This window comes from Herpailurus yagouaroundi, unplaced genomic scaffold, assembly GCF_014898765.1.
Source record: "Herpailurus yagouaroundi ecotype Mexico unplaced genomic scaffold, PumYag 77, whole genome shotgun sequence".
NCBI classification, from domain to species: domain Eukaryota; kingdom Metazoa; phylum Chordata; class Mammalia; order Carnivora; family Felidae; genus Herpailurus; species Herpailurus yagouaroundi.
In genome coordinates, this window is record NW_024412388.1 from 38,356,410 (window position 1) to 38,369,939 (window position 13,530).

Consider the following 13,530-nt stretch of genomic DNA (forward strand, 5'->3'; position numbering starts at 1 on the left):
GGGAGGAGAGGGTGGGTGATGGGTATTGAAGAGGGCACCTTTTGGGATGAGCACTGGGTATTGTATGGAAACCAATTTGACAATAAATTTCATATATAAAATAAAAAAATAAATAAAAAAAAATAAAAACATATAGTCAACTGATGGTTACCAGAGGGGAGGTGCTAGAGGGGATGGGTTAAATAGATGATGGGTTAAGCAGTGCACTTGTGATGAACACTGGGTGTTATGTGGAAGTGTTCAATCACTATATTGTACACCTGAAACTAATATTACACAGTATGTTAACTAACTGGAATCTAAATAAAAACTTAAAATATATACACATAGTCAAAATTTACTCAGTTCTGTCACAAATAATTTCACAATTAAAACATTATATTGAGCATATTTCTGCTGTTAGTATCCTGAAAAATATGCAGAAGTAAATAGAAAACAGCTTATATCAATAGCTAGTTCCATAAAAGAAAAATATGGTTAAAAATGTCAGGCAATAGTCATAAAAGGCCAATTCATATTCTAACCATGAACTTAAAATTATTTTTATGCTTACTTCTCTCTTTTTGTGACCAACCCCCACCACCTATATGAAACATCATTTATGCCTGGTCTTTAATTAGGATTAATGTTCAAATAAAATAGTGATGACAGAAGTACACAACAAATATGGAGAATTTTCAACATCCTGAAAACTGAAGAAATTTTAAATATACATAGCAGGTACTAAAAAACATCCCAGGACCTTGGGAACTGGCAAGGCTACCATTGCAAATGTCTAAAATTTTCTAAAAGACAGGTAATATGCAAAAGAGAAGGAAGCTGGTGCGGTAGTAGATTGTTTCCAAAATCTAGCTCCAAATTCCAAAGAACTTAAAGTAAAAGGTCACCTAACAACTCCCTGATAAGAGATTTCTTCAACATGAATTTCATACTCAAAGATGATGGAAGACATAGGACAATGAGCATGTATAGGCTGATGTGTACAAGGTAACAGCACTCCAATTTCCCATTATGCTTTTCCTGCAGAAAACACTGAATCTCTGCTATACTCCATGGATGATAATCACAATATGTATCGGATCACAACACAAAGTATTGAGTCCTGGGCATAATTTTTAAGCAAAACATGAAAGAAATTATTTTTATCTATCAATATTCTCTATTTCATGAATCCCTATCATTATATATCCTTTTGTTTTTTTTTTAACATGATTTTATTATTATTATTTTATTTTTATTGTAAGTAGGTTCCACACCCAGCATGGGGCTTGAACTCATGACCCTGAGATCAAGGGAGGCATGTTCTACAGACTGAGACAGCCAGGTGCCCCTCCCTTTAATTATTTAGACATGATTTCCTTTAGTTCTTTGAACATAGCTGCTAAATCCAGTATCTGGGCCTCTTCAAAGTCAGTTTATAGTAACTTGTCCTTCAACTGTATGGGTTAGATTTTTCTATTTCTTACATGTCTCATAATTTTTTGATGAAAACAAGATTTAAAAAAATTTTTTTTTCAACGTTTTTATTTATTTTTGGGACAGAGAGAGACAGAGCATGAACGGGGGAGGGGCAGAGAGAGAGGGAGACACAGAATCGGAAACAGGCTCCAGGCTCTGAGCCATCAGCCCAGAGCCTGACGCGGGGCTCGAACTCACGGACCGCGAGATCGTGACCTGGCTGAAGTCGGACGCTTAACCGACTGCGCCACCCAGGCGCCCCGAAAACAAGATTTTAGATAAAAATTGCAACAACTCTGGATTTTGACCTTACCAGGTTTTGTTTTTGATTATTTGCTGCGTGTCCTGTCTGGATTAAGGCTTGAAATATGTTTCCCTTGCCCTGTGTAGTTTCTGGTGTACCTTGTTACTTTTATTTTTTTTTAAAAATTATTGTTTCAACTTTTAAGCCTGGCCTCATAGGAACTGCCCTTGGGTCAGCATAGCTTGGTGACCAGCAAATGATTGGTCAGAAAGGCTTCCATCCTGGGGCGCCTGGGTGGCTCAGTCAGTTGAGCCTCTGACTTTGGCTCAGGTCGTGATCTCCCTGTTCCCAGGTTCCAGCCCCGTGTCAGGCTCTGTGCTGACAGCTCAGAGCCTGGAGCCTGTTTCAGATTTTGTGTTTCCCTCTTTGTCTCTGCCCCTCTGCCACTAGTGCTCTGTCTCTCTCTCTCTCTCTCAAAAATAAACATGAAAGAAAGAAAGAAAGAAAGAAAGAAAGAAAGAAAGAAAGAAAAGAAAAGAAAAGAAAGAAAGGCTTCTATCTTTTTGCCAATGGATCTATGTGTGGCTTGGAACATACATTCAAAATTTATCCAGTTTACAAGCTTGCCCTAGGTATTACTTTCTGTCTTCAAAAGGGCTCATATTTAGCTGTGGACTAGTGGCTCCCTAAGGCCCCTCCAGTTTCTCCTGAACATATTTGCAGCCTTATACATGCACATAATGTTCCAGACTACCAGGGATAATTACAACTTTATCAAGACCAATCTGGCTACCTGGTCCCTGGATCTTTGATGTCTGTCCCCACAAGTAGTCAGACCTCAAGTCTTCTCTTGTTGTTTGCCAGTGGGATAATTATTGTTTATTAACCTCCGTGCATATGGGATTTCCCATGCTCTGCTTCATACAGTTAGTCTTCTCTGGCAGCAGAGATGCTGGTCTTTCAGCATGACTGCCCCAAGGAGCTAGGGACTGGGAGTTCCAGGCAAAATGCCACTGAGTCCTACTGCCCTTATTGAGACTCAGTAGATTTTCTTGATAAATGCTTCTCAATTTGTTATATATGCCTTTGGTCAATTTCCAGAGTCCTAAAATTGTTGTTTTTGACAATTCTGTCTAGTTGTTGTCTAGTTGAATTGGGGAAAGGATTTGCTGAGCTCCTCACTTAGCCATTCCAAGGGTCCATGCAGACTTCCTCTCAACCTCTGTGTCAATGTGTGTCTGCAAAGGGGTGATATTAAGCCAAGACCCTCAAACTTCCTCTTGATATCTGCTGATGGAAGCCTTAAGGCAAGCAAATGGGTGATTACTTTGAGTGTGGGTTCTCTCATCTTTGAGATGGAAAGTAGAATGAGAGGGACACCTTAGCCTAATATATATAATATGATTGAGGGATAAAACCAAAATAATACCCTGATTGTTTCAGTAGCTTCTGGAGCTAATATCACATATGCTCTTATAAAAGACCTTTGTCCTATCCTATCAGTCCTATCCTATCAGTCTGATAACTCTGTCCTATCCTATCAGTCTATATATATATATATATATATATACACACACACACACACACACACACACACACACACACACACATATATATATGAGAAGTAACATGGAATATAAAGAAATCTCCAAAATGTGTAAACAGAACTTTTCTGATACTCTGCTTAACTCTTTCTTGAGAGGTACCAAAACAATCTCAGGTATTCAAAAGCTTAGCCATTAACATTGCTTGGTGAATTGGAAAAAGAACCAATACTGAGGTTTACAGCAAACTTTAAATAGACCACTGTTTTCAAAATGTGGTCCTTACACAAGCTGCATTAGAAGCATCTATGATATTTCTTAAAATGTAGATTTCTAGGTCTCACCTCTATAGGTAAGGAATCAGAATCTATGGGGTATAAAGAAGAAATCTATATTTTAAAGAGGCAACCCAGGTAAATATTATGCATACAAAAGCATGAAAATCAGGTGCTTTTCTTTATCAACCCTATCCATTCTTACCCAAATTAGAATTAAATATATGGATTAAGAACCAAAATTGGGATGCTAAATACATATAGTAGTAATCTAGAGCATAGAACTTTAAGTAAATAATAATAACAAAAGATAAAAATTCTTCTTCCTCAAGGTGTGGACTTTCTTGGATCTTCTTTTTCCTGTTTGGATTGCTTCTCCAAACTCACCTATAATATACTACTTCCCTTGATGAGATGTCCAGGTTGCCTCTTGGTTGGGAAGCAGTAGCTTTGGGAAAGGAGTTCACATTTATATTCTGTGTAATGGGCAAAAGAAGTCCTCACATGTTCACAGAATGTTTAGCCTAACTTACCAGGGTAAAAATCAGAAACTTCAGTCGAAAACTCAAATTAGCAATAAAACATATTCCATTATCTGGAGCTTGTTTCTTATACTGGCTTTTCAGGAAACTCAGGAAGGTAGAAGCCATATGGTAATCAGTGGTATAGCACCAAAGGATTCAGAGAACCTTCAGTTACATAACACTCACAATTTACATTCAATTTCTAATAGCACATTCTATGGCAACTGACATAGAGATTTAAAAAATCTTCATGAAATTTGCTACCATAATCTTGCAAAAATTTTACTATTACTAACACTTCTGAAATATTAGGCTAGAAGAACAACTTTTCTTAGGTTATTAAAAAAAAAAAAGCTTAGTCATTTCCCAAAATTATGGAAACTATTCTTTGAATGGAATGTGCTTGAAAATAAGTCCTGGATATGTGGGTTTGCAGGACAGACAAATATACTATAAATCTTAAGTAAAATGGAAAATATCACCCTTAATAAAATATATTTGTTTTCCTTGAAAAGTTGCAGTAATGTAATCATTAAAGTATTTTGTTGTTGTCGTTAAAGAGAGAGCATGCGTGCAAGCAAGGTAGGGGCAGAGGGAGAGAGAATCCGAAGCAGGTACCATGCTCAGCACAGAGCCAGACATGGGGTTCAATCCCACGACCCCAGGATCATGACCTGAGCTGAAATCAAGAGCTGGAAGCTCAACTGACCTAACCACTCAGCCTCCCCAGTAATTTAAGTATTTTAATAAGTTTTATGTAGGTAAACATAAAAATAAATAATAATTATCAATTTATGTCTAAATTTCCCACAAATCCAGCAGATTAAAAAGCAGGTTATTTTTATAGAAACTGTGAGAAAGATCTCTACATGCTGCATTAGTCCAGCTCATACCTATACTCTGGGTCACTGTCATAGGCAGAGTCTCTGTATAAAAGACCTCTTTTCAGCTCCAGTTCATCTTCTTTCTCTGGGTCTCTCTCATCCTGAAAAATTTAAAGATTTCCATTAATTCATTTTGCAATTAAAATGATCTCTATGTTTCTTTGGGAAATGCTCTCCCTCTCCCCCATTATAAGAAATGAATTGAATGCTTGGATTTCTTAAAAAGAAACAAAAGGGCAGTTGAGAATTTGTTATTCTGTCCAATAAAACAAATATGATTTTATTCTATTTATGCTAATATGGCTTATCAAAGACTAGACACTGGTAGATATTTCTTGCATCAATAAATGAACAGGAATGGGTACTGTGTCAAGATATGTAGTAAGATATGTAGTAATGTCTTACATATTGTCATGTGAACTCCTAAAAGATTGCACCTGCACTCTGAAGAATAAGTACCTGGGAAACTTATGTAGATGTAAGCATTCTAATACATACCTACTATTCATAAGCCAAAATGCACTAACAAGCCACAAGAATAAAAATGAAAGTCAAGGCAGTTAGAATCAAAATACATAGCTACTGAGGCGCCTGAGTGGTTCAGTCGGTTAGGCGTCCAACTTCGGCTCAGGTCATGATCTCACAGTTTTTGAGTTCAAGCCCTGCATAGGCTCTCTGCTGTCAGTGCAGAGCCTGCTTTGGATCCTCTGTCCCCTTCTCTCCCCCCAACTCCCACCTGCTCCTGCTGTCTGTCTCTCTCAAAAAACAAATAAACATTAAAATAATAAATAAAAAAAAAAGACATCGGGTTTTGAATCCCAGCTGGGCACCCAGGAGGCACAGGAGAACTGTGGAGCAGGACAGGATCACCATTGGCACTACTCTGCACGGGCTGCCTGAATAGCATGGTTTGAGACTCCCAGTCCGGGGAGGAGAGATTGGGGTGTCACCAATACCAACACAGAAGGGCTTCAAGAACAGGACAGTGGCCCCCAGTGGAGGTGGGACCCACTTACACCAAACCCCACCCCTCCATGCCTGGTAACTGCTTATCTACTGGAGCAGGACTGACACTGATTGAACTAGACAGTCTCTCATCCAGACCAGCACAGTCGCCAATACCAGGTACCAATAGACAAGTGTCCTATAGTTTTATATATTAGTCTGTTTTTTTTTTTAATTTTTAAATTTTTCTCTTTTCTTTCCTACTCTTCTATTTTCCCTTCTTTTTCTTTCTACCCTCCTCTTTCTTTCTTTTTTTTCCCCTTTGGAATCAGACTCATAGTTTCTGGTCAAGTCTTACTTTACATATATTTTTTTTCTTTCTTTTCTTTTCTTTTCTTTCTTTCTTTCTTTCCTTCTTTCTTTCCCTTTTCTGGTTGTTTGTTTCATCAGGCATTTTTACTCTATTCTTTTTATACCTTTTCTGTAACTCCTTCTTCTTCATTTTCCTATCTCTCACTGGATTAAGCCTTCTAGTTTTTCTAATTCTCTGACTGGTCTTTTTTTTTTCTTCACCCTCTTCATTTCTGTCTTTGTATGAGATAAGGTTCCTCCCATTTCCTTTTTTCCAAGGTTACTTCAATGAACAAATCAAAGCACAGCTGGTGGAAGGTCCAAACAATCCACCACTATGAGCAGTGGGACAGAGCAGCCAAATTTGCAACAACAAAGTCCATGCCAACACATTCCAAAAACACTTTCTGAAAGCCAGGTGCTGGACGGTGTATGACCCCTTTTTAATACAGCAGGACTCGCAGGTGCAGGACACATAACAAGCTATTAAAACATGTAAAAGACAGAAACCTAGCCAAAATGATAAAACAGAAGAATTCTCTTAGAAAGAAATTCCAGGAAGAAATGACAGCCAGGGAATTGCTCAAAACAGACATAAACAATATATCTGAACAAGAGTTTAGAATAAAAGTCATAAGACTAATAGATGGGCTTGGAAAAAAAAAAAGCATAGAAGAAAGAAGAGATCTACTGCTGCAGAGATCAAAGACCTAAGAAATAGTCATGATGAATTAAGAAATGTTGTAAATGAGATACAAATAAACTAGATGCAGTGACAGCAAGGATGGAAGAAGTAGAGGACAGAATAGGTGAAACAGAAGATAATATTGTGGAAAATGATGAAGCTGAAAAAAAGAGGGAAAGGAAATTACTAGACCATGAGGAAAGAATTAGAGACCTAAGTGATTCAATGAAACGAAATAATGTCTGTATCATAGGAGTTCCAGAGAAGAGAGAAAGGGGCAGAAGGTTTATTTGAACAAATTATAGCTAAAAACTTCCCTAATCTGGGGAAGGAAACAGGCATCCAACTCCAAGAGGCACAAAGAACTCCCTTCAATATCAGCAAAAACAGGTCAACAGTATAACATAATATAGTGAAATTGACAAAATACAAACATAAAGAGAGAATTCTGAAAGCAGCTAGGGACAAACTGGCCTTTACCTACAAGGGTAGACACATAAGGGTAGAAGCAGACCTGTCCACTGAAACTTGGCAGGCCAGAAGGAAGTGGCAGGAAATATTCAATGTGCTGAATAGGAAAACTATGCAGCCAAGAATCCTTCATCCAGCAAGGCTGTCATGCAGAATAGAAGGAGAGATAAAGGCTTTCCCAGATAAACAAAAACTAGAGGAGTTCATGACCACTAAACCAGCCCTGCAGGAGATCCTAAGGGGGGTACTCTGTGAGTGGAAAGCAGCAAAGACTATAAAGGTCCAGAGATATCACCACAAACACAAAACATACAGATAACACAATGGGACTAAATCCGTATCTTTCAATAATCACTCTGAATGTAAATGGACTAAATGCCCCAATCAAAAGACATGGGGTATCACAATGGATAAAAAAACAATATCCATCTATATGCTGCCTACAAGAGACTCATTTAAGACCTGAGGACACCTGCAGATTGAAAGTGATGGGATGGAGAACCATCTACCATGCTACTGGGTGTTAAAAGCAAGCTGGAGTAGCCATACTTATATCAGACAAAGACTGTAACAAGAGATGAAGAAGGGCATTATATCATTAAGGGGTCTATCCACCAAGAGCAGCTAGCAATTGTAAATGTTTATGCCCCCAACGTGAGAGAACACAAAAATATAAATGAATTAATCACAAACATAAATAAATGTATAGATAATAATACTGTGATTGTAGGGGACTTTAATACTCCAGTGACAACAATGGACAGATCATCTAAGCAGAAAAACAATAAGGAAACAATGGCTCTGAGTGACACATTGGGCCAGATGGACTTAACAGATATATTCAAAACTTTTCAACCAAAAGCAGAATATACATTCTTCTTGAGTGCACATGGAACATTCTCCAAAACAGATAACATACTCGGTCACAAAACAGCTCTCAACAAATATAAAAGGATTGAGATCATACCATTCATATTTTCAACCACAATGCTATGAAACTTGAAATCAACCAAAAGAAAAAATCTGGAAAGCCCCCAAATACATGGAGGTTAAAGAACATCCTACTAAAGAATGAATGGCTCAACCAGGATATTAAAGAAATTAAAAAATATACAGAAGCAAATGCAAATGAAAATACAATAGTCAAAACTCTTTGGGATGCAGCAAAGGCAATCCTAAGAGCAAAGTACATTGCAACTTAGGCCTATATTAAGAGGCAAGAAAGGTCCCAAATATATAACCTAACCCCACACCTAAAGAAACTAGAAAGGAACTAGCAGCAAAGAAACCCCAAAGCCAGCAGAAGAAGAGAAATAATAGAGATCAGAGCAGAAATAAACAATATAGAATCCAAAAACAAAACAAAACAAAAAACAAAAACATGAAACAGAACAGATCAATGAATCTAAAAGCTGGTTTTTTGAAAGAATAAACAAACTTGATAAACCCCTAGCCAGACTTAACGAAAAGAAAAGAGAGAGGACCCAAATAGATAAAATCACAAATGAAAGAGATCACAACTAACACCACAGAAATACAATTATTAGAAAATACTATGAAAAATATATAGTTATATGTTGCTATAGCCAACAAATTAGACAATCTGGAAGAAATGGACAAATTCCTAGATACCCACACACTACCAAAACTCAAAAGGGAAGAAATAGAAAATTTGAACAGACTCTCCCTGCTTCCCTCAACCAGAGAAGAAATTGAATTGCTTATCAAAAACCTCCCAACAAAGAGTCTTGGGCCAGATGGCTTCCCAGGGGAATTCTACCAGACATTTAAAGCAGAATCAATACCTATTCTTCTCAGGCTGTTCCAAAAAAATAGAAATGGAAGGCTTCCAGACTCATTCTATGAAGGCAGCAAGCATTACCTTGATTCCCAAACCAGAAAAAGACCCTATTAAAAAGGGGAATAACAGGCCAATATCCCTGATGAACATGGATGCAAAAATTCTTAACAAGATACTAGCAAATTGAATTCAACAGTATATTAAAAGAATTACTCACCATGATCAAGTGGGATTCATTCCTGGGCTGCAGGGCTGGTATAATATTCACAAATCAATCAATGTGATATATCACATTAATAGAAGAAAGGATAAGAACCATATGATTCTGTCAATAGATGCAGAAAAAGCATTGACAAAATACACATGCTTTGTTAATAAAAACCCTCATGAAAGTCGGGATAGAAAGAACACACCTTAACATCATAAAAGCCATGTATAAAAGACCCACAGCTAATATCATCCTCAATAAGGAAAAACGAAGAACTTTCCTCCTGAGATCAGGAACATGATAGGGGATGTCCACTCTCACCACTGTTGTTTAACATAGCATTGGAAGTCCTATCCTCAGTAATCAGTAATAAAACAAGATAAAAAGACATCTAAATTGGCAAAGAAGTCAAATTTTCACTTTTCACAGATAAGACGATACTCTACATGGAAAACCCAAGTCTCCACCAAAAAAATGCTAGAACTGATACATGAATTCAGCAGAGTTGTAGGATATAAAATCAATATATAAAAATCGGTTGCATTTCTATACAACAATAATGAAGCAACAGAAACAGATACCAAGGAATCAATCCTACTTGCAATTGCACAAAGAACCATAAAATACCTAGGAATAAACCTAACCAAAGAGGGAAAATATCTGGATGCTGAAAACTATAGAAAGCTTATGAAAGAAATTGAAGAAGACACAAAGAAATATTTTTCATCCCAGGCTCATGGAATGAAAGAACAAATATTGTTAAAATGTCTAGACTACCCAAAGCAATCTACACATTCAATGCAATCCTAATCAAAATAGCACCAGCATTCTTCACAGAGCTAGAACAAACAATCCTAAACTTTGTATGGAACCAGAAAAGACTCCAAATAGCGAAAGTAATGTTAAAAAAGAAAACCAAAGCTGGAGGTGTCACCATCCTGGACTTTAGCCTGTATTACAAAGCTGTAATCATCAAGACAGTATGGTATTGGCACAAAAACAGACACATAGACAATGGATTAGAGAACCCAGAAAAGAATCCACAAACATATAGTCAACTAATCTTCGACAATGCAGGAAAGAGTATCCATTAGAAAAAAAGTCTCTTTAGTAAATGGTGCTGGGAGAACTGGACAGTAACATGCAGGAGAATGAAACTGGACCACTTTCTTACATCATACACAAAAATAAGCTCAAAATGGATGGAAGACCTAAATGTGAGACAGGAAACCAACAAAATCCTACAGGAGAAAACAGGTAGCAACCTCTTGGACCTTGGCCACAGCATCTTCTTAAGTGACAGGTCTCTGGAGGTAAGGGAAATAAAAGCAAAAATGAACTACTGGGACCTCATCAAGATAAAAAGCTTCTGCACAGCAAAGGAAATAATCAACAAAACTAAAAGGCAACCAATGGAATGGAAGAAGATATTTGCAAATTATATATCAGATAAAGGATTAGTATCCAAAATCTATGAAGAACTTACCAATACCCAAAAAACAAACAATCCAGTGAAGAAATGGGCAGAAGACATGAATAGACACTTTTACAAAGAAGACATCCAGATGGCAGATACATGAAAAGATGTTCAACATCACTCATTATCAGGGAAATACAAATCAAAACCACCTTGAGATGCCACCTTACACAGGTCAGAGTGGCTAAAATTAACAACTCAGGAAACAACAGATTTTTGGCAAGGATGTGGAGAAAGAGGAACCTTCTTGTGCTGTTTGTGGGAATGCAAACTGGTATAGCCACTCTAGAAAACAGTGTGGAGGTTCCTCAAAAAATTAAACATAGAATTACCCCATGGTTGAGCAATAGCACTACTAGGAATTTGTCCAAAGGATACAGGAATGCTGATTCATAGGGGCATATATACCCCAATGTTTATATAGCAGTGCTATCAACAATAGCCAAAATATGGAAAGAGCCCAAATGTCCATCAATAGAAAAATGGATAAAGATGAAGTATATATGTACAATGGAATACTACTCAGTGATGAAAATGAATGAAATCTTGCCATTTGCAATAATGTGGATAGAACTGGAGGGTATTATTCTAAGTGAAATTAGTCACAGAAAGAGAGATATCATATAATTTCATTCACATGCGGAATTTGAGAAACTTAACAGAAGACCATAGGGGAAGGGAAGGAAAAAATTAGATACAGAGAGGGAGGCAAACCATAAGAGACTATTAAATACAGAGAACAAACTGTGGGTTGATGGGGGTGGGATTTGGGGTAGTGGGAAAAACAGGTGATGGGTATTGAGGAGGGCACTTGTTGGGATGAGTACTGGATGTTATATGTGAGTGATGAATCATGGGAATCTACTCCTGAAGCCAATACTGTATGTTGGCTAACTTGACAATAAACAAATTATAAAAAAGAACATATATTGCTAAAAAAATAATAAATAAACTCAGATCTAACTTTATTTACATTATACTGCCTCCTAGAATGTTAATGAGATCAACACACTCACCCCAGCCATGAGGCTACTCTCCTATAGGAAAATTAGGCTCAAACTTTCAGCTATATCTATTTTTCAGCTAACATGTACTGAGTTTTTTATGAGGGTGTTCTGAAACAAATAGTCCAGGAGAGATTTTTTTTAAGATTTCCATGAAGAAACATTTTTTTTCAGCAAAGGTCATTAATAAAATGAAACATTATTTAAGGAAGCTGTGGGCTCTCCTTCCCTGAAATTGGCACTAAATTAAATTTTCATTTTTTTTTTAAGTAGGCTTCACACCCAGTATGGAGCCCAACACAGGGCCTGAACTCACGACACTGATATCAAGAATGGAGCTGAGATCAGGAGTTGGATGCTGAACCAACTGAGCCACTCAGGCACCCCTAAAATGTTCTCGTAAGACTCCTTTAATCAATGATCACTACCTTATGCATGTGATTGACATCATAGTTAGATTATCCCTGAGATAAAAAATAAAAGGTATCTATTCATGCTTGCAAACTGAAAAATTTAGGGAAAAAGTGGTTAGTTTAAGACATAGCCAGAACTAAAAGGCAGTGATCTCACTAATTACATAGTATTTAAATACACACCTGTCATTCTCAAATGAAATTCTCATATACAGTTAAAATATCTGTAAGGTGGATTTTATTGCTATAAAATTCAACATATTATTTATAGTAAATTGTGTACAAGGATAAGAATTTAAATAGAATTTGATCATTGGTTCTAATATGCATTATCACCTTGGACAAATCAGTTAACCTTAATGGCTTTAATTTCCTAATACATAGTATAATGAAAATTTAGGTAGAATTGCTCAAAGTCAAAAGGATAAGAAGGTGAAGAGCTGACCTTCATTAAACTGAGGTTTTTCTAATTCTATAACCTGGTTTATATTATAAGTGAATAGAGAATAACAAAGTCTAAAGGGAAGACCACTTGAAGAATCTCACATGGTAACTTTGACTAATTGTTAGAGGTGGAATGCAAAAAAGTATGTATGATGGTCCTGCAAGAAATTTTAAGGGGGACTCCCCGAGGAAAGAAAAGATGAAAATACAAATACATACATACGTACCAAAAGCAACAAAGATTAGAAAGGACCAAAGAACACCACCAGAAACTCCAACTCTACAAGCAACATAATGGCAATAAATTCACATCTTTCAGTACTCACTCTAAACGTCAATGGACTCAATGCTCCAATCAAAAGACATAGGGTAACAGAATGGATAAGAAAACAAGATCCATCTATATGCTGTTTACAAGAGACCCACTTTAGACCTAAAGACACCTTCAGATTGAAAGTAAGGGGATGGAGAACCATCTATCATGCTAATGGTCAACAAAAGAAAGCCAGAGTAGCCATACTTATATCAGACAATCTAGAGTTTAAAATAAAGACTGTATCAAGAGATGCAGAAGGGCATTATATCATAATCAAGGGGTCTATAGACCAAGAAGACCTAACAATTGTAAACATTTATGCGCCAAAGGTGGGAGCACTGAAATATATAAATCAATTAATCACAAACATAAAGAAACTCATCAGTAGTAATACCATAGTAGTGGGAGACTTCAACACCCCACTCACAGCAATGGACAGATCATCTAATCAAAAAGTCAACAAGGATACAATGGCTTTGAATGACA

General features: G+C 36.9%; 1 protein-coding gene across 2 annotated transcripts in view; it reads right to left on the minus strand.

Moving 5' to 3' along the window:
- SPATA6 (spermatogenesis associated 6) overlaps positions 1 to 13,530 on the minus strand; it is a 152,002-nt gene that overhangs the window by 9,763 nt on the left and 128,709 nt on the right. For both annotated transcript variants that reach the window (XM_040470167.1, XM_040470166.1), the window contains exon 12: positions 4,939 to 5,030. In XM_040470167.1, the coding sequence (XP_040326101.1) occupies positions 4,939 to 5,030 (92 nt within the window). The remainder of the gene's footprint in view (positions 1 to 4,938; positions 5,031 to 13,530) is intronic.